At 36.5% G+C, this 22,178-nt stretch overlaps 2 protein-coding genes across 3 annotated transcripts in view; both read right to left on the reverse strand.

Moving 5' to 3' along the window:
* Positions 1-758: 758 nt before the first annotated feature.
* LOC134854554 (uncharacterized) overlaps positions 759-22,178 on the reverse strand; it is a 245,060-nt gene continuing 223,640 nt past the window's right edge. The window contains exons 2-10 of one of the 2 annotated variants that reach the window (XM_063870859.1): positions 14,334-14,381; positions 12,570-12,647; positions 11,959-12,197; positions 11,341-11,461; positions 7,071-7,283; positions 5,958-6,224; positions 3,552-4,037; positions 2,767-2,999; positions 759-2,624 (exon numbers count right to left, since the gene is read on the reverse strand). In XM_063870859.1, coding sequence (XP_063726929.1) covers positions 1,485-2,624; positions 2,767-2,999; positions 3,552-4,037; positions 5,958-6,224; positions 7,071-7,283; positions 11,341-11,461; positions 11,959-12,197; positions 12,570-12,647; positions 14,334-14,370 — 2,814 coding nt within the window. In that variant the 5' untranslated portion in view covers positions 14,371-14,381 and the 3' untranslated portion in view covers positions 759-1,484. Of the gene's footprint in view, positions 2,625-2,766; positions 3,000-3,551; positions 4,038-5,957; positions 6,225-7,070; positions 7,284-11,340; positions 11,462-11,958; positions 12,198-12,569; positions 12,648-14,333; positions 14,388-22,178 lie in introns of both variants that reach the window. The other variant, XM_063870860.1, reaches the window with a different exon arrangement.
* On the reverse strand, positions 16,859-20,457 carry LOC134854556 (mRNA cap guanine-N7 methyltransferase-like). Its single transcript, XM_063870863.1, has 2 exons — positions 19,987-20,457; positions 16,859-17,809 (listed from the first exon to the last, which is right to left on the reverse strand). The coding sequence occupies exons 1-2, from the start codon at positions 20,454-20,456 to the stop codon at positions 16,948-16,950; spliced, it is 1,332 nt and encodes a 443-aa protein (XP_063726933.1). The 5' UTR covers position 20,457; the 3' UTR covers positions 16,859-16,947.

Here is a 22,178-nt window from a genome sequence, read left to right on the forward strand (position 1 = left end):
AAAAAAATCAAAAAATAGCAAAAAAAAAAATTGGAGCTCAATTACTTGCCCATAGCCGGAATACACTGAAACAATTTTTAAATTGAGTAATAAAACCCAAATTTTAGGCTCCTATGAAACAAACATTGATAGTCTTTATGAAAGGTAAATGGCCTTTTTTTATTCAAAAGAACAGATAGCCAACAAGTAGTTGGACAAATGTAACTAAAAATGGAAACTGAAAAAACTAACTTTAGAATTTCTAAGAGAATCTCTTCATCACATTAAAGCTCTTTGAAGTTCAGGAATTGTGTATGATAGACAATTTTTGTTAAAATAATCCTATTTAAAGAAAACTGGATTCAATGTCTACTTTTTTTATTCCGCTGAGAGTTGGCAACATTTAAGTCCTTTTTGAAACTAGAAGCCATTGAAATTTTTGTAACCATTACACTTCCGCTTTTCGACAATTGAACTTGCTTTTCTTTCGATAAAAGAAATCAATTGAATTACAACAAGAAGACAAACGTCAAACAACATTATAGCTTACAATCACTTCAAAACTGAAAAAAGAATTCAAACAAATTTGAGACTAAATTGAAGACATCAAGACCTCCAGAGACTAAAAACTTCCTGTATTTAAAGAACACTTTATAGAAAACTTGTAGGAAAAATTGCTTGATAGTAAAAGTCTAGTTGCCGATTTCACAAACGCATTGAAAAACTGCTTACTCCGCAATAATTTCCTATCCTTGAGAAGTGACTTGATTGCAAAAAAATTTGATTGATTAACTTTTATTTAACTAATTAACAAAAGGAACAGACGTTGGACAACAAGCCAGGTAACGCGTATATCCATAAATGAATTACTTTGAAACTACCACATCATTTAGGTCGATTGAAATTAATCGGGTGCTCCTAAAAAAATTCCCTATATTGAAAAAAATGAAGTACTGGTTTATTTGTTTGGTTACGCAAAAATGCCGTGGTCCCTAATAGCAACAGAGGTACAGTATTTGGATTAAATCTCCCACTGAGCATTTTAATTCTCTATGTTGTCAACAGAGCTGGAATATTCAGTTTAGTCGGTACGAATTCGGTTACCAACCCCAAGGCGTAGGTTCGAATCTCTCGCTTTATTTTGTTTTTAAGAATCGGCTGGACCAATCATCTAAACTAGTTTTCTCACGGGACCAAACAAGTAAAATAGTACCAAAAAGGAAACCGAACACTCCAAAAAAAACTCAGACGATGCATTAGAATTAAATACTCTTACTCGTTCTAATTCTGCTTTGATTTTCTTGTCGGAAATGTTTCCATTAGGCAATTTTCCTCAAAAACACCCATAAGTCCAAGACAAACTGCCGTAATTTGAAGTTAAATCAACAGAATCACATTTTCGATATAGGATAATATCTTACAAAAGTTTTTTTTTTGGTGAAATGATTCAAATTTATCAAAAATAATTTTACATAAATAACACCTTTCCAGAACAAGTTTGATGGCTAGCATATTGATTCGTCTTCATAGGAAGCATTTATGGAGCCTTGTTTGGGCAAATGGGGTGCGCCTTTTTCTATAGAGGCAACACTAGTTTTGCTACCGGAAGCGCTTCCTATAACATTTCCCACTTTGTACCCTACTACTCCCGACCCTGAATCAGCTTTTTCCAAATTTCCATTCACACTCGACGAAGAGGGAGTATTTAGCTGGCGGTTTTGGTCAGTCACGCTTTTAGACCTTGGACGTATTGCAGAATTTGTCAAACTGGGATTATTTTCGGTCAGGTCTTGATCTGAGAAACGCTGATGTTTGGATGCTGATTGAAACATCGGCGGGTTCAGCTCAGATGGACTGCGAACAGTTAAAGCATTCGTGGAAGATGAAACATTGCTTACATTTAAGGTTCCTTCAGCCGATTGCCCATTTTGTCTATCAGAATTGAAATCTGATGCTGATTTTCGGTCTTTCGTAAATAAGAAAGGGTTGACTGTGATATTTTTGCTATTACCATCGCTTCCAGGGGTCAAAATCATCGGACTCTGGTCATCAAGAAGACCTATCATATCACTATCTTTGCGATTGCGTCCCAATGCAGGCTGATCGGCCGAGACATGACGCTGTCTCACAGATGTATCAATGGCCAAACGAGGCGCTGATTTTCGCTCATCGTTCGCTAAATTTCGTTTGGACAAGCTTTCGTCTTTGTGAGTACTAGCACCGCCAGATATTTCATCTAGAATACTATTTGTGCTGCTTCCTGTCAACAAGTTTCCACCACTTCCGTTGCTGGAGTTCCTCAGGAGCCGGGATCCCGGATGTTGCGGAGGCGGCTGGATAGCAGGCAAAGCTCCACCAACCGTTCCGGGTGCTATCGTTGGACCAAATTGACCCATAGTTCTACTCTGCTCCGCAGACCGATGACGTACCCTCAGCGCTGGTTTCAACTCTTTCGAAGAGTGCCCCGGTGACTTAGAACTACTGGGCTGATTCTGGTGGGTGGCAAGTGTGTTTTTCATCATAGAACCTCCCGCAGAACTAGAAAGATTTGGTAATCCTGCTCCTTGCACCCTACGTGCAGTTCTAGGGTCCATATCGGATGCATGCCTTAATTTGGGCCCCGAATAAGGCGGATTGGGATGAGCCTAAAACGGCATCAAGATCTATTACTCAAGATTTTCGATTTGATTAAGCAACGATTGGAAAATGTTGATGCCACTTTTTATTGATAATAGGTCATACTCGCCCTGCCCATTCTAGAACTAATTTCATGAAAGCGTTTCTCACCTGGAACTTGACTTTCTTTCCGCTCAGGTTTCTTCCTCTGGCTGGTAATATCTGGCACGTCGAGTCCTGTTGATGCAGTTGATTGTTCATATCAGATATACTTGCGAACTGGGATCCCCCCGCACTGTGTGGTCCACTCAGCCCCCCACCACCCATCTTTAGACTGAGGAAGCTGGAGGCGGCTGACACTGGTCTACTGGTATAAGCAGGCGCCATTTCGCCAGCTGAGTTAACTACAAACAAACCAAATCAACGTTTTAGTAGTAAAATAAGAACAAAAGTTAAGTTGAAACAGAAAGCTGGAAAAGTAACAGAAAGTTGCAAAGTGAAAACGAAATCAAGGGTACCGGAAAAACGGATTGAATATTTTTGAATATTGTTCAATTTAAAAAATACATCATGTAAAAGTTCTTTATATTTCAAGAATAATTTCTGCTTGAAACTTTTCTGCTAATTTAGATTGAGATATCAGATCAACAGGTGAAATTGTCATTCCTCTGTGAAATTTAGAAATTCAAATCCACCTTCGAATCTAGAAGTCAGTCACGTTTTTTTTTCCGCGCCATTTTCAGTTTCGTAATTCGAAAGCGTTATTTTGCTTTCAGTTGGCAAATGAAATTGAATTGAACTTAGAAACAAATCAAAAGTCGAACCGCGAAAAATCGAATTTGGCGTGAAAAACATTTAAAAGTTATACCTGAAAAATTTCCACCTCTATAAGTGTCTTCACTACTTTCATCAACACTTAATAACTTGTTTCATTTACAAAGTTTATGAAACCGTACTTGAGTTAGTTGAGTTTATCCTCTGTTGTGCACGTCTGTAAAACTCATCATACATGGGTGGGGGCTCCCCTGTAACATTATTCGTTGACGAAGCTTGACTGGGAGGACTGGAATAGTCGGTTGGGGGGTACCCGTGCGACCCTCCGCCAACTATCGACGCCCCCGTTGAGGCTGTTCGTCTCAAGTTGTCGCTGTAATTAGTCACGAACTGCATAGACACTGAATCGGACGTCGAGTTTTCGTCGCAAATCGAGTAAGCCGAGTATGCTGTCTCTATGGGTTCGTGGTCTATTTCTTGGTTCTGAAAACTCTGGCGATTGCGCCAGTACTCGAACACGTTTCTAGCTGGATTCATGCTGGCTGATTCGCCTTCAGTGTTGATGTTGACAAGGTAAACTACGAGGATTAAAAAGAGAAGTAGCACCAATAGGGCCCCGCCTATTACCACCCAAATTGTCGACTTGGACAGCACTGAAGATTGAGACTCTAAAACAAACTTTCTTTTTAGAAAAAACATAATTGAACAACATTAGAGAACAAAAGACATCAAGGTAACTTGGTTCAATTAAGGTCTCAAAAATACTGAATATATTTAAAATCATGACTCTCTGAAAGTAAACAAATGTCGGAACTATTTCCAGATGAAATCACGTCCGATGATAAGAAGGCATTTTAACAAGTGTAGACTATTCCTGTGAAATTAGAACAGAGGGTTTCAGCCACAGTAATTTATAAAAAAGGAAAGATAGCCAAAAGACGGTTGGAAAAGAGTCATGAACGCAAGGAAACAAACAAACACTGACTTGTTTTTTTTGAAAAAACTTCCAAATTTTGAATTTCTATGAAAAAAACTGATTCACTTAAAGTTCTTTCATTTTCAAGAATTTATTATTGACATTTTTTGATAAAACTTACCCATTTTGAAAAAACTGGATCAATAGGCAAAATTTTTGTTCCGCTGGGAAATCTTAAAATTAAATCCAGTTGCGAAACTAGAAGTCGTTCACGTTTTTCCGGGCCATTTCTAATTCGAAGAAAGCAATACACCTAAATCTTAGCAATATACCTGAATCTTAGAAGTGAATATAAAATGAATGCAACTCTGTATGAAGTTACTAGAGCATTTTCAGACTTTTTCATGGAAAAAAGCACAAGAAATCACCAAGCCCATGTAAGAGTATTCACTACGTTCATCAGGAGCGGATTTAAGGGGGCGGGGGTTTGGACGCCGTCCTCCCCGCCCCTCAGAGATTCGACACCCTGCCGACCCAAAGGGTCCCACCTTCGTACTAATTTGAGATATCCATTTTTGCCAGACGGACCCAAAAACTTACAAAAGGAGCATTCGGCGCCTATATTTAATAATTTTGAAGCACGTGCCGAAAAATGGCGATTTTTTGGTTAAAACTTTCCAACATTTTTCCCCAATTTTGACTCGTTATTTTTCTGCATGTATTAGAAGAGAGATGAACAAAAAACAAGCATGAAAAAATGAAACATAGGCAATATTGACTTTCGAATTCCCAGGAAAAACTATATGGCCTTAAAGCTCTTTGAATTTCAAGAAAAAGTTTTGATTGACTTTTTTGATAAAATTAAACAAACTTAAGACAACTGCAGCAATGAGTAATTTTTTCATTACGCTGAGAATTCTGAAAACTAAAAACCTTCATCTAAAATAGAAGTCGATCTCGTTTTTTAGACATTTACACTTTTCTGCTCTTCGATAGTGAATTTTGCTTTCCTTTTAATAAAGGAAATGATGTGCTGAAATCAAAAGTCGAAGCGAAAAAATCAAAATTGAGCGTGAACAAATATTTAGGTTTTTCCTGAAAAGAAAATAAATACAAAATCACCAAGATCTATATAAGAGAATTCACTAAGTTCATGACTCCTAATCATTGCTTCAGTTGACTACACCTGAAAAAATTTCAAATTGAATTTTGAGTTACTTCTTGATTTTTTGAAACTTTCGTATATACAAACAAACATTTCTCTATTTGAGCTACAAAAGAGCTAAATGAACTTAAAAAACTTGTCAAAGATAAAAGTTCACTTAAAAATTGGGTTACAAATTAAAACTAATCAACCCGTTTTTCTCAACAATGAGAAGATTGTTTTGATAATTTATTTTAAATTGGTCGAATCACGGTTGAAAAGGCTTTATTACGATGTTTCATTCGACCCGATATGACGTTAATTTAAAGTACCGAAAAAAATTTGTGGTAATTTGTGGTACCAAAAAAAAAGCATCCGAACACAAAAATCCTACCCACTTTCATTAATCGGAACAAAAACCTCGAACAGATCAGCCATATTTCTTAGCCGGCAGCTTTAGCTTAGTCTTCATTTTTCTCTTCGTTTATATCATACAAATCGATGAATAATTAATGTTTGTTTTCATACCTCTAGGAGGAATATAGGGGACCGGTTGTGGTTTTATGTCCGCGTCTCCTGGTATGTACAACAAACACTTCTCCTCTCTGTCAGCGGCTAAGCAGTCCTGTTCCGAAGTGCAGACAGTTCTGTGGGGATCCTGCACATTGTCTTTTGAGCACTCGAACATGAGGCAAAAAGTGCCGTTGAAGTGGAATCTCTTCTCTCCGTCCAGAAAGGGAGTGGCCTCAGCTGTTTCAACTTCGGGAGGCACATCGCATTGGAACTCAGCTAACCCTGTTGCAAATTAAGCTTAATTTAAAATATACGAAACGTAAAACCAGTACTCCTTACTTGGGCATCAAATCATTCTAACATCGTTTTTGGGCGCCCTTCCCCTCAAGATTAACTTTTGGCGCCTATAACTATTTTGGTACAATTTGATACTGTCACTCATTATGGCTCTCGTAAAATATGATTAAAAAAGGGCGTCTTCATGGGATAATGAGGGTTTTGTACTCCTGATATGCGGGCGCGGATGGGGTTTTTGGATGCGGGGGACCCTTTTGATTTATGTATATCGAGGGAACCCTTTAGAAACAAACTGTGACAGAGGGGTCACACTAATTCTAAGCAAACACAGCAATTAAGAAAATTGAGAGAATCCTTTCGGTTGTTTTCAGGATATTTCTCAAACGTGATTAACCTGCCCCATTAGCGCTAAATTATTCGATTCTTTAATTGACATCACCGAAGCAATAAATTGATAAACTTTATTAAGAACAGAGACGTAGATAATTTTTAGTTCGTTTAGGAAGCCCCTCTATCGCACTTGCACCAATTTTTTTAAGTTAACCAGCCAGAGGCCTAACCCGAAGATCGATTATTTAAGGTTAACTAAATTACTAAAGGTTAATTTTCTATTCGTGAATATGTAATTCATTACGAGGCAAAACTGTGCACAAATTTGTGTCTGTATGTTCCTGGATTCCAGAGACAAGTCTTTAAACATGTTAAATTTTGTCTGAACTATCAAAGAAAATGAAAGAACAAAAGAAGAATAAAAGGAGCGTCCTTGTTGCGGAATCCAACATTTCCAAAAAAGCACAGTTTGGCCTCGCTATGTTTTAAACTTTAACTTACACCTCATACAGACAGTGTAACGTGCCGTTTTCTCCTCATCCACCGCCTTCATAATCGCCCTATTGACCTTTTGGCCCGTCACTGCACTGTCTGCGTGCATCAGAATGTGGTCCCTCGTCTTCTCGTTGAAGACTTCGAACATCCTGTCCACTTCACTCTTGCCATCGTCACCCTCCAGCTCCTCGCACAAATTCTGCCCACTTGGATTTTTTTCTGAAGTCATACATAAACAAGGATAACCGGTTGCTGTGCAACTAACACAGAATGTACCGACCACATTATAAAGAGCTACAAAAAAATCTTTTAATTCAATTTAGTGTCGTTTTCTGTACGTGATGTAATGAGAGAATTATAAAAACGCGTATAAATTTAGTCAAATAGGAAAAATTGACAACATTTTTCTGCAAAAATGAATAACAAACAAAAAAAAACGAAAAATCTTCAAAAAAGTATAAAATTTTTTGCAATCTATTTTATTTTTAAGAAAAGTTTCATTGTCAAGGAAGCGCTAAATACAGTTTCCTCGAATTGGTTTCGTTTGGAAAAATCATGTTTTCTAAGCCTGAATGACCAACGTTACTCGATATAACGAACGCTACTCGGCCGCTAAAGTCGCTCGAAATTGGACAAAACCTCAAAATATTCAAATCGGTTTTTCTGGAAACTGGGAAACATTTTGAAAGTCTTTTGATGTAGTTTGAATCAGTACTGAAAAATCTTTGATGAGCATATCACTCGACTCAACCCGATGATTATTTCTGTGACCTGATTTTGAGTTGAAAACCAAAAAAAAACTAAAAACAGACCCGAATACAGAGTTCCTCCCAATTTTTAATGATCTAACAAGATTAAAACGCATCAAAATATTCGTATGAAAAAGTAATCAAACTTAAAATAATTTAATGGGTCTTCTTTTTGATTATCAGTAAAGAACGTGTTCTTCCTGACAAATGGTTAAACTTATAACACTGCACTACCAAAGCTCGCTTGCGTAAATAGGTTAAAAAACAATGCTACGCTTTAGAATATCATCATTAAAATGTTATTTAAAAAAAACATAGCTAACAGAAAGCTGGAAAAATTTCATTGAAATGGGAAAAAAGAGATTTTTGAAAAATTTCAACAACAAAAATTCTGTTATCTGGGAGCAAATTATTCAAGATAATAAAATTGGCTCATTTGGTTAATATTAGTAACTTGATTTTCTTTATCTAAAAGAATTTTGTTGAGGTTTACAAGAGAAAGGAAGAAAACTACTGGTACCAACTGACTATGATAACCAGCTCAAAATTGCGTGTACATTCTGCGCATCTAGAAACCCAGAGAATGCACAGAGAATGTACGCGGAGATTGTCTTGAATAGTGAAAGCGCAAATGAGGCACTTATGTTGTTGTTGTTAGCCGCCAGGGGGCGCTTTCGGCATGATCAAACCGAGTCCTAGAAATTATCCGACTTCGTCGACCGAAGCCACAGGTCAGAATAGTAGTGTTCATGGAATATTTTTTAAAAGATTTCATTCTCAAAAGTTTTCCAGTCTGATTTTCTAAAATTTATAGAAGTTTTATGAGGCGCGAAACAGATATCCTCAGCAATGGGAAGATTCATTAAAACTGGTAGGTGGTCTGAGCCCAAAGTAAAAATTGTTTGCAAGCAAGATTAAGTAAAACTGAGGATGATGCGAGTGATATGTCAATTGATGATGCTGATGAACTTCTATCATATGGTAGTCAATTTTGGTGGTTGTCATTTAGTGGAGTAAATGTGGATTGAATAATTTCGGCGCCTAGATTAGCCCGCGTCTGTCTTCTGGTATAATGGAGTTTCGAAGAGGGGGAATGAGAGAGATATTTTCTTGACCTTGGGTAAGGACAGCTACTATGGGAAAGGATATGAAAGTTCGTGAAACGGAGATTCTGATTATTGGCCTTTCCAATCACGATTTGCGCCCACAGAGTTCCGTCTTCACTGTTTCACGTTCATCGTATAGAGGAGAATGGTGAATTTCAAAAAGAAGACCACCTCCCTCTGGCGGTCGGTGTTTTCTAAGTAATGTATAGTTAGCCCCTAACGAGGGAGTGCGGTTTTTCCAATTTAATTCCGTTTCCTGAGAAAAACGCGATAAGTATGTGGTACTCGCACATTAAGGCTGCTATTTTACGTACTTTCGCAGAGATGCCATTACAGTTGAAGTGCAGAATACTCAGGGACTTAGTTGACAGTGAGTGTGGATTGGCTTGGTTAATACGTGGGGGTTGTCACAGATAGTTGAACTGTAAAAGTGTCAGTGTTTGAATCAAGGGAGCGTTAGTTGCTTGGGTTAGTGCAGTCGAGGAATGTACAGAAGTCGGTCGTGAAATTAGTTGCATAATTTGTTACTGGGAGGATCAAGATGTAATTTGCTGTGCAGGTGGGACAGTAAGAGTTTCTGTGATGATGCTTCAGCATGATTGGACCACTGCATTCCAAAGGAATCCATCCACAAATGTGGCACCACACGCTTGCTTGGGAACGTATGATTTTGTGATTAAACGGTGAGCAGGTATGAGGTCCGGGGTTGGGATTTATGCCAGTGCGAAGGAGAAGTATTAGGATAAAAAGAGGGATAAATACGGCCGGCTTAGGAAGCTCCGTAACCAAAAACCCAGTCCGAGCAGTGCCATTTGCGGCTGTTTGTACATCCGTCGGGTCCACCAATGGAAAGGGGCACTTCTGGACCTTTAAAGGAAGCACTGGCAGCACTCACGAGCAAAACCGAGAAAAGGAAACGACTCGCTGATAAAAAGAAACAAAACATGGTCAAGGAACTAAACTATGGACGCCACAACCAACCAAAAACTACTTAATGGAACTAGATTTTTTTATATTACGGAAACTATCTACAAGGCTATTCAAACCAAACAAATAGACAAGTTCATGGCGATAGTAGATACGACTGGAATATCTGCGGAAGCAAAAACATGAGATCGCCGAAACAAGAGCAGAGCAGGCCGTCCATTTTAATTGCAGGAATTTGAGCTGCAAACTTGACGAATGGGATTCTGCATATTTAGCTTCTATTTTTTATTAGATCACTTTCCAAAAAAATTGCAAATACTGGTCATTTCTTACAATACTCAGTTAACTAATTTGATCACCCTAAGCTATCAAGAAGAGCAATTTTACACAATACAACAAAATTTGAAAACATTGAAAAATTATTAGGACCAATGTGCTTGCTTATAATCTAAATTAGTCACGTTTAAGTGTTGAGCAGTAAGGACAGTTGCGTTAACTCAAGCATTATCAAGTTCCGAAAACTGACCACTTGTTAAACTTTTAACGTCCAAAACTCTAAGAAAAGGTAGCACGTTGAATATCGTTTTAGCTTTGAGCTCAAGGCGCCCATACCTTCAAAACATAGCCAACTAACAGTTGAAAAAGAGTAATGAGCGTAATGAAACCAAAAAAAAAACAGACTTGTTTGTTCAAAAAGCATCAACTTTTGAATTTCGAAAAAAAATAGATGGACTTAAAGCTCTGTGGATTTGTATAACAATTTATGCTCGACAGTTTTTTTTGCTAAAATTAACCCAATTTGAGAACACTGGATCAAGAGGTAAAACTTTTATTTCGCTGGGAAATCTGATAATTAATTTCTATTTTCAAAATTAGAAGTCGATCACGTTTTTCGTGATATCTTTACAATTTTGCTATTCGATAGTGGAGATAGCCTTCCTTTAAATGGAAATAGACTGAACTTAAAAAAATCACAAGTCGAACCGCGAAAAATCAAAATTGAGCGTGAACAAATTTTAAGACTTTTTCCTAGAAAAAAAAAATCAGCAAAACCTATATAAGAGTACTCACTGCATTCATTACTCTTAAACATCATAAAAAAGTGCCTCAGAAACTATTAATTCAAAGATTTGTGCAAGAACTACGGATTAAAATGAATATACAACTTTGAATGAAAAAAGTTGACTGACAGAATAAAACTACGCGCGCTACCTCGGCTGCCAAAACAAAAAAATTCTCACTACTCAAGTGGCATTTGAAATAGCTGAAAACCAGAAAAAATTCCAATGCAAACTTTTTATTTTATTTTAGCAAATGAAATTGAATTGAACTTGAGAAATCAAAAGTCAAGCCACAAAAAAAAACATAGTCGAACTTGAACCACTTTTAAGACTTTTTCCTCAAAATTTTTTACAAAAACACGGCCTGAAAAAGATTTTCTTTAAGTTCATTAGATCGGCGCCTGGATATTTAACAAAAACAATAATAACTCACCTTCTGAGTTTTCATAGTACTCGATGTAGTGCTTCTTGTCGCTAGCCTTATTCACTGTGGATGTTGGCCTCAAGCAGCGAAACTCCACGTCAAAGTCATTTCTCCGCGTGGCTGACACAGCCTGATAACAGAAAATATCAATTTTTGTTTTACATTTAAGGGACAAAATTTTAGGGGTCAATGATTGATTTCTGACACATATCAGCTCAGCAAAAGGTCATATTGGTTCTTGTAAGAAACACGATTTCTTCACAAAATCATCTTTTTCCATCAATTTTTTCATACAATTACAGACTAACAAGAAATCCGGCGAAATAAAGTTTGACATGATGCTAATTGCATGAACTGAGCATTTTTTTTAGATTTTATTTTGTTGAACTATTGCAACCTTGGTTAAAAAACAACGCATATCTCTTATTCAAATTCTGCAACTCATGGGTTCTGATTTGTTTCCCTTTACAGAAACTTCTTCTGGTTTGTTTCGCTCAAACTTTATTCCTTGTTTCTTCCAAAGTTTTATATTTGGATACGTTTCTTCCAAAGTTTGATTTTTGGATAAGTTGATTAGCAAAAGCATTTCTAATTAGTGAATTTAAAAACCTCGAGGGGGTGTCTCACCTGATAGTCGACGAAAAACCCGTTGGAGTCCCCAATCTGTATTTGAGAGACAAACTGAGTCGTGAACTTATTCGCATCTTGTTGGTTCACAAACACTGGCAGGTTATCATCATGACCGCCCGTGCATTTCAACCGAGCTTCGTCCAAGTACACAGATCTGTTATTCAAGATTACAGTCACGCATAAACGTTGTCCATCGATATTTTCAAACAGAGTTTCGTCGTCGAAGCATCCCGCTCCTGGCAAAAACATTTGATAACTCTTTCATATTTCTTTTTTCCGTACAACCCCTTCCCCCATAGCTGTTTTACATGTTATTATGGCTATACGCGCGATGTTTCGATGAAAAGCATGAAGAACAAATCTGTTCACAGTGGCTAGTTTTTTAACCATATCAATATTCATTGCATATTCAGTGGGGCAGATCTAGGATTTTCTCCGAGAGGGCGGGGGGGGGGGGGGGGCATTTTAGGTCGACCAAAATAATTTTTCGAGCTCTCCCAAAGCACTAAGACGCAGGCAAAATTTACAAAATTTTCAGGGTCGGTCACCAAAAATGGATACGGTCACCAAAAGTTTTCTTGGATGGAGTTTAAAAAAAGAAAGCTTACCAGCCGATTGGTTCCCGGAAACTTCGGATGAAACTGTCAGAAGCAATTCAGTCGCGAAGATGATGATGATGATATTCACTGAAAGAGAAAAGTTCCGAATATTTATTAAACATATGTGGTTTTTAATTTTCACTTAATATGGAAACTAGCCATGGTAAAAAAATTTAGGAAAATATTTTTTTTGACAAAGATAAGAAATTTTAACGTTTGATATCTTTTTTCATAATAATATAGATAATTTTCTCCATAGAGTTCGTTGGAACTAGAACAAACTAATCCAAGCAAAACCTTAAATCCAAAAAATCTGAATCATGAAATGTTCGGAAGGACCAATTTGAGAACTAAAACGTTGTCTGTCAACAACGCTAATGCAAAAAACATTTAACGAATGAATATGAATGGATGTTATAAATTACGAATTAAAACTATATTTACATTTCGCAATCACAAGCTAGAAATGGGCAAAAATCAACTCCAAAAGGGGCACAAAAAAAACAAAAAGTATAAATAAATTAAATTCTGCAATGCCCCCGAATCCGCGACCTCGAAAGTAATTATCAAATATGTCAAAAAATCAAAACTTAGACATTTACCCAGGCCATCTCTGACTTCTACCAAAAACATGGATAACACGCTTTCATAGGGAGATTAAACTATTGTTTCAGAATTGGCCCGGTCGTTTTCGGGAATTGAACAAAGCCCATTGCGGATTGTTTGCCAAAACTGGAAAAATTAGCTTGTGCAAGGGATACCAACAGCTTGTTCTTTTCGTTGAGCCCTAAAAGAAGGGCTCAGAATTTCTCCGATTTGCCACCTCAGTTTTTGAAGAAAAAAAAACACTTTCCAAAAACGAGCAAAATTTGACAACAGATATTAAGAAATGAGCATTTTTATTTGCGAATTAGATTGGAAAAAAGTGGATACTCCGTTTGGGTAACAACGATTTTGATCAAAAAAGGAACAATTTAACAGTTTTTGGCTAATGAAATGCTTCCATCTATATCTTTGAATTCGTTAAATGGACACATCACGTTTCCTACAGTTTTGTAAGAAAATTAATTACAGGAAATCTAGTTTCAGGTTACAAGCCATTTGATCTCGCAGCTGTAATGGAACAACAGCACGTAAAAATGGAGTAAAATGCGAATGTTCCCAAATAAAAAATCCAAAAATCTCTTAAAAAGCACACAACTGAACACTTTCATTGCGAGTAAAATTAGAAAAAAAGAAGCTTCGTACTAAAACACTAGCCGGTCGCTGATGTACTCACGAAAAATCACGTATAGTTACAACGTTAGTGCAAAAAGAAGAAGATCAATCAATGGCCATTAAGCCTGTCTAAGGAGAATACGTTTCTTTTGTTCTGAAATAAATTGTTACTCAACTGAATTGTTTGCAATTTACAAACATTTTTTTGGGTCTAACCTTCCCATGGTACAACTATTGAAATGGACATGGGTCACACCGTGGTAGACCTTGTGATACGCGGTAGTCGATTGTCGTTTCACAAGTTTTAGAATTTAAATTACCATTTAAATTTTGTTCTTCGTCAATTGAAATTTAGAGGGGCAGAAATTGGGTGCTATAATTTTCGTGAGTTGAAACTAAATTAAACTGGGGGTTATGCTTATGCGCGAAATTTCTCGGCGAAACAATGCCCTTTAAACTGACAGATTTTATTGCTTATTTGCATCGAAACTATGGCTGGCCGAAGTTCGGCGCTTCGGACCTTCGCGCATGAGGGACGCCCGCATTTAAACTCACCTGTTTGCTTGCGTAGAGGCATTAATTGCTTTGTCATTCATTTGCACAGAATCTGAAATTGAAGACATTGACTACCTTAGTACCACGACTCGACTGCTAAAAAAATAATTCATCTCGAGGAAAATTGCATAAAATCAAGAACTTCATTAGGGACCATGATTATTCTCATTGGCATGGTATTAATCTCAGACTACTGAACTTATTCGACAGATTATCGCCCACTACACGAATTAAAATGATTGATTTCTTGGCAGTTGTCTTTCTGTGAGGCTCTTCGACACCTACTTGAGTATTAGCCAGATAACAATCAAAATTAGCCCAAATTTATTAATCATAAATTTGAACTAGATCAAGTGAGTTCGTTTTGCAGAAATATTACTTGAATTGCTTCTTATTTCCAAGATTTTTCGAAGTGAAAATACCAGGACTAAACTTTACACAGAGGCCAAGCTGCGCTTCGCAAACAAGAGCGAGAACGAGACAGAAAGCAACTTCAGAGTTCTAAAAATTTCAATCAGAAAAAGTAAAAATAAGCCTCCAACTAGTAAAAAAAGCCGAGAACAGATGCTATGCAATGTCCAAGGCTACAGATCGTGATTATAACAAAAAAGCACACAAGTGAACACTTTTATTTGCGAGTTAGGTTAGAAAAAACAAGAAGGTTCGCACTAAAACACTAGCTGCTCGCTAGCGTAAACAAGATATGAAAGAAAATCACTCGAACAAAAATCTTTATGCAAGAAAACAACAAAGAGCACAGCAGAGCTTCTCACAATTTGCCTTATAACACAAGCATAACATAGCAGACAGAAAATGAGACGAAAACCACTAAGTCTAACAAATCAACTTTTAAAAAAGACTTTGTCTCTAGTGATATTCAATTTAAGGAAAACATGACAATAAATAGAATCATTGCCGTAAATTACAACAACCAAAATCATTTAGGGAGCGGGGACTATGCCGACAGTACTTGATTAGAAGACAGTTGAGCCTGAAACAAATAATTGTCGGAAAATTTTGACCTAAACAATTTTGAAATTTCAATAGTTTAAGCTCTACACAGATAAAAGCATAACAATCTATTTCTGCCTTTCAAATGACGCAAAAGGTGGTAAATAGGTCAATATGGCATAAGCCTAACACACATAAGCATCAAAAATTAAAACGTTAATTAGAAAATCGAATCTAGTAAAATTACCTTCAATTGTTCAAGTGCTTGATTCAGAAGAAAGTAGACGCTTTGAAAAACCCTATGCTTTGAAAAGAAGGCCAACAAATAACTAGACAAACGATAGTTCGACAATTCACGTTTTCCCCACATCTAAAAAATCAAGATCCGACCGGAGTCGAACTCAAGAGCATATATTCGTGCGCGTGATTTACCTTTATACTAAGTATGAAGGGGCTTGAATTAAGTAGAATTGACTAAGGCAAAAAAAATCAGTGAAATACAAACTGAAAAAGATTTTTTTTGGTAACCTTTGAATCACGTGCGACCATACTTTTAGACTATCGCAGTGGTAATTATATTGCGAATGCATGTAAGCTACCCTGAAACTCTGTTTGCGGAAAAAATCTTCGTAGCTTGCGCTCCGAGCGTGAATACAAATAAGACTTCATAAGAGAATAAAAGATCAAAGTAACATGATTTTTATAACTTTCTGTAAAATAATTTTTCGTAATTTTCGCTCGAAACTACAAGGGAAAAGGCATTAAATTCTGATCATTTGAAAAAACTTGATTTACAAGAAATTTTTTTTTTTAAATAACCCATACAATTATCCATAGCTAAGATGAAATTACTAGTTCGCTGAAACTGAGAAATCTAGTTTCGGAAACAATGCTGATTAAGTGGGAGCAAAAAATGAGAAAAAAATTTAAAAAAATAAGACCCTTTATATGAGATTTCCAACAAATTCTCACAGGTTAACAAACTATCTATCATGTCTGACAATTCTGAGGCATTTTTTACAATGTCAGTGAAAAATTAAAAACTATAAAAATGCACAAAATGAAATATTAATTTAAACTTTGAAAACGTTCGTGAAAGTATTTTGTGCGAGAAACATTTTTTTTCAAATCCAAAAAACGTTGGCAAAAAATCTTGTAATTGAATTACTTGCACTACTAGTAAAATTTAAAATGACACTCTATAATACGTTAAACAGTTGCATTTTTTAAGCACACCGGTGTTGTGGAAACTAAGCCGATGAAAAAACAAGCAAACACGATGGACCAAATCTTTCGAAAATCTTGATTTTCAAAAGGCAGAAAATTTCAGTTTGCAAAAGTTCGGTTCAAGAAGGACTGAAACTACTGACGTTGTTCCAATCATGAACATGTTGCAACAGGCAAAAGATTAGTCGGGACAAACTTATCGAGAACAATTCGTTTGCCTGAAGGAAAAACGAATTACATAGCAATAAAAGCCAGTGCTCTGTACCGGCTCTATTTCCACTCAATCTGGAAACTGTCTATAGCTTTTCGTAGTCTTTTACAATGAAAAAAACTATCAGTCAATCCAGTTTGTTATTCATAAATTACTAACAACGAATATTTAAATAAATCACATCACATCTTCATTTAGAAAAATCAAAGAGCCACACAATTAAATTTACTTGCGATGAGCGTAGTTCAGCTTGCGTGGATAGTAATCATCGACCAAGGGCGGCTGTAGCTGCGAAACATCGTCAAGTTCCGCTTCAATCACTTTCACTATTTTAGCCTCGTCATACTCGAAGTCAAACTGAATCGCCTGCTGTGAGACTCGTTTAAAAATGAAGCAATTGTACACTGAAATAGCCTCCCATTCGCTTTTTGAAATAGTTCCAATCGAAAACCTTTCATGACTTCTGGATTCTTTTTTCTTTCTCAGACACTCGTCGAAATAAGTCTGCGCATGGTCATAATCGTTTGGGTTCTTCGAGGATAAATTCCACGATCTTGGCGTGTAGGGTTCCAATGCATTTATTATTGACAGCAGATTTTTACATCTTGGAGCATTTTTGAAGTTTTCAAAAGCTTCGCGGAAGGAGAAGGTTTCTTCAAGTTGAAATCCGAATTCCGCCGCCAACTTGGACAACAAATCAATGTCACAGAGAAATTCTGGACAATTTACAACACCGTCTAGTTGAAAATGATATTTGCACCCATAAGCTGGAAAACTTTTGGAATCATCGAAACTAATTTGATAAACTTCGTTGCCAAAACTGCACGCATTTGGGTCTTTCCTCTGGGCTATTTTTAGTCTTCTGATTAACTCTCGATTATTTAAAGTAGTTCCTATGAAGTAGCCTCCAACTCTGACCTTCTCGCATGCGTTGCGCATGATTGTTTTAGCTTGGGTTTCTGACTCGAATCCGTAGTGTATTGAAAACTGACAGCTGCTGATGTCAAAATTTTCGTCGGTCGGAAAATTTTCTAGTGACGAGCACAACTCTTTCGTGCAATCCAACGTGAAGAATTTGGCTTCTAAGCTGCAAAAAATATGAGTAATGTCAGGGGCGGATCTAGGTTTTTCTCGAGGGGGGCGGGGGGGGGGGGTGGAGTTCTCACATATCACTATAAGACCCTATTTGGAGCAATTTTTTTGGGGGCGCAGGCGAGATTTTGAAACAAAATGGTTTTGGAAAAGGGCACTTTTTGGAAATTTTGGATTGTGCACGCCAGTGATTTTAATTCATTGCTCAGGATCCACAAAAACAAACAACGATCCAAACATAGAAGAAGAATTTATCTATCCAAAATCATGTAGAAAACAAACAACAATCATCAATTTATTTCCAACTAGTTACAAACGGGGCCTAGGAAATTAGACGATAAGCAAATTAGACGGATGCTACAAAAACGAAATTAGACGGAATTTATTTTTTACAGATCTGGCATTTTAGACGAAAGGGAAAGGGCCAACAAACATTTTTCTTAAGAGTCAAGTTTCACAAATACAAAAACGACATAAAATGTCAATACCTATTAAAACAATTAGTTGGAATCAACATAAAATGTCAAATCTGAATATTATAGGAGAGTTTTGAATTGAATAAATTATGCATGATTGACTTGTAAAGTTTTTGGCCACCGAAATTGAACTGTTGTCTACAAACAATTTTATTTTTCTAACGCAATTTGTGTGCAAACAAAGTTAATTTCTCTCACTTTCGTCTATTTTCTCACAATTGCAGTTTTGCAAAACCGTCTAATTTCCTTTTAAGTACCTCCGTCTAATTTGCTTATCGTCTAATTTATCAAACCCCGTTACAAACAGTTATTTCCAACTAGAACAGAACATCCAAAGTGTCTTAAATCAACAACCAACTTTACCAGCGGCGAAGCGGAACTTCAGATAACATATGCTAACATCAACGTCTCAGGCAATTTTCAAATGCTAACATCAACGTCTCAGGCAATTTTCAAATCAATTTATTCTCAACACTGTTGTCAGACCAGGTTACAAAAAAGTCTATAAATTAGCCTAACATAATATTTTGCATACTGTACCAATTATGCGAATTGGCTCCTCGCGACATTCTTTTAGTTTTTCAAGCACTTGTGAGAACTGAAATTTTGTAGCATAATTACGTCTAGGTGGTTACTATTCACGAAAGCGTAATTATAAAAAAAAACCAGTGAGAAATAATCATTACAGCTGCTTTGTCAAATTACGCCAGGCTTCACTTATGCAATAACTTGACCCCATGCTTAATTTCAAGATGGTGCCGTCAGGCAATTATTTTCACAAGATTAAAACATCCCCAACGGAAAGTTGGAAAAATAGCAGGGAAATTGGAAAACTAATTTCGCAGGGAATTTAGCAGGGAAATTGGAAAACTAAAACCTTACTTTAAAACCTAGAAGGTGATCACGTTTTTCGTGACCTACACTTTTACTGTTCGATAGTAGAGTTTGCATTCTTTTTAACAAAGGAAAGGAACTAAACTTTAAAAGAAATCAAAAATCAAACCGCGAAAAGTCATATGCAAGCAAAAACGTTTCCTAGAAAAAAAATCATCACGACCTATAGAAGATTCTTCACAACGTTCGTCAACTCTCAAAAATCACAAAAAAGGCGATTAAAAACATTACAACTGAGTATAAAAACTTACGGTCACAAAAAATGAACAACATATGACATGATTGATTCCTTTTGACGTTCAATGACAACTTTTTCATATTTGATACCATCACATCAGATAGTAACTAGGTTTAATTCGAGCAGAAATAAGTTGTTTGAGACCTAACTTTTAAACCTTTGTGAATAAGAACTTTCATAAATTAGCGCTGTAGGCGAGTGGAATAGGTGAGCACAGACCTTGAGTAGCAGGCGAATATTAGCAGCATTTAATAATGAAGACGATAGTTCGGATTTGTTTGATCAATTATCGACAATACCATCCATTTAATTTCGCATAAAAGCGAGGATCAATAAATCAGAGCCATTGGACAACTGAAAAAGGTGAGATCACTCCATGACTAGAACGGTACAGATGTTGAAAGGGTGTCAATAAATTCTTTGCAGAAAATCGCCCATTTGAAGATAGCCAATTTACAAACCTTTTTGCAATCATGGGAGGACAAACCTTTTTGCAATCATAGATCCACCCTGTCTAAAGACACCTGTCTAATCCACCCTTATAACAAGCAAGGAAACCCTTACTTCTGACTCTTTCTGTTTCGTCCCCATCTTTCACGACACTGATCTATTGAAACAGCAGCAATGTCCACTCCAACTAGCAGTCGAACTGAAATATCACAACTAGACCATTTCAACAAATCTCCGCCTTTACCGCAGCACAAATCAAGGACAGTCAGATTCTGGGACCCATTAGAGTGATCACTGGAAGACTGGCTGGCCCATGCTCCTTTTTTGGCGGGTTCTGCTTGTTCTCCCAATTCTGGTTCAGACTTTCGTTTCAAACAATCCTTTGTCGATGACTCAAATCTTTCTTTATTATCTTGCTTCGGCTGAAAACTTTTAACGGTATGCGAAATCAAACAAGATTTTATCCAATTATTAAAGTTTCGCAGATAATAAATTCGCGTTTCCGTTCTCTTTTGCAAGCCAATTTCTTTAATTCCATTATAGTGTTCAGCTACAGATCTTGATATCGAATTTTTACCATTCATTTTCCTAAAATCAAGTTTAAACACTCATTTTATTGAGTATCAACACTGTTTTTCTTCAAGGTGATAGGTTAACGTAAGTTTGTATAGGCTTGAAATTAAGTTACAGGAAACAGAAAAAACACCTACTTAGTTTTTCGAATTTTACAAAATAAAGCATCACTGATCAATTCTATTAACTTTTACTGAGAATGCGTCAAAATTGTAAATTCAAACAAAATTGCGTCAAAATTTTTGTGCGTATTCAGGTTTTAAAAATTTAACCTAGAAAAAATGAACACTTTAATTGAAAACTGATAATTAATATTATTAAGCAAGTAAGTCACACAATTTTTCTTGGTTATATATTTAATTACAAAATAATAAAATAATGGTTAGAATTTTAACATCAAATTTAAATTGTTTCCATGTTGTTTTTCCATAGGTTGCCAAAAAAGGATCTTCACGAAAAAGAGAAAGGAAATATTCCTTAAACTTAATTTTCATAGTCTTGTAAGGTAAACTGCTGCTGTTTATGTTTGAAATTGCATTTTTTGAATTTGGTTCTAAATAAGAACTGATTTTCTGTTTTAAAAAACCACATTTTTCGATTGATGACTGCTGAATCTTGCTTGAAAGTGTAGTTTTTTGGTTCTTTTGTTCTCATCAATTGTGTTGTTCACGTACTTGATTTATGTTCATGTCGGTAGTAGTTTATATTTGAGTTTCCATAGATGGCAAATTATTTTCCAATCAAGAAACAAGGAAACCGGAAATACTTTGTATTCAAGCTTAAGATCGAATGAAGAATCAAACTTTCGGCGGTTTTTACAGTTATGTTTCTAATAATGTTTAGTTTTTTCTTAGGTATTATACTACTTTTTGTTTGGTTTCTGGCGTATCATTAGGTGTTTTTGGTCATATACAGCTCAGGGAACAACGGGGCGGCCGATCTCCCCACCCTTCACGATACGAGAATTTTCAGTCTTTGTAACATTCGTCTACTGCAGTCACACATGAGGCTTAAGAAAAATAGGCCCTATAACCACTGGCTCAAGGGTCAGGGACACTATCTCTTGTGTTTTTCTACCTCAAGAACGGTCGGAGCCAGTTCGGTTCGCTTGTGACATGAGACTACGACCCGTTACAGCTTAAAGGCTACTACTAAAATATCCCCCCACTCTAGAATTAGAAACGTCCCCATACTTAGGTCTCTAGATACCCAAAATACATGAACGCCGTTAAAAACCGGGTTGGAACAATCCGTTAAGTTACTTTTTATTAGACAGTGGAACTTTGATCCATTTCAGATGGATCAACCTAAAACTCGCCTTACCTCAACATCACAATTATAAAACACACTCTAGGAATTTAAATTAAGTACTCACATTGTAGCACGCTCAAGAACCAGGAAGTAAATAAGTCGGTAAACAACTCAAGAATTAATAAAGTAACTAATATGAGTTTAATGTTAGTCAGTTTTAACAACAAGAACAAGTTTTTACTCTAGACTGCAAGTTCTCGTGAACCATTGGGACACTCAAGCTGTCCACCTTTCCACCGAAGGTTCACTCTAGTCCAGTCAATAATAGTATTCCAATCGTAACAATCCAATTCGTGGGAATGCTCTCGTCTCTGTTTCAGATGGGACAGCTCTACTCTAGGCTATTATTGCTATTGAAATTGCGAATAGCAATTTCCCACCGATTTTTCTAGCAACTTTCCCGCGATTGTTATTCAACTGTT

Source organism: Symsagittifera roscoffensis, chromosome 9 (assembly GCF_963678635.1).
Source record: "Symsagittifera roscoffensis chromosome 9, txSymRosc1.1, whole genome shotgun sequence".
Classification (NCBI taxonomy): domain Eukaryota; kingdom Metazoa; phylum Xenacoelomorpha; order Acoela; family Convolutidae; genus Symsagittifera; species Symsagittifera roscoffensis.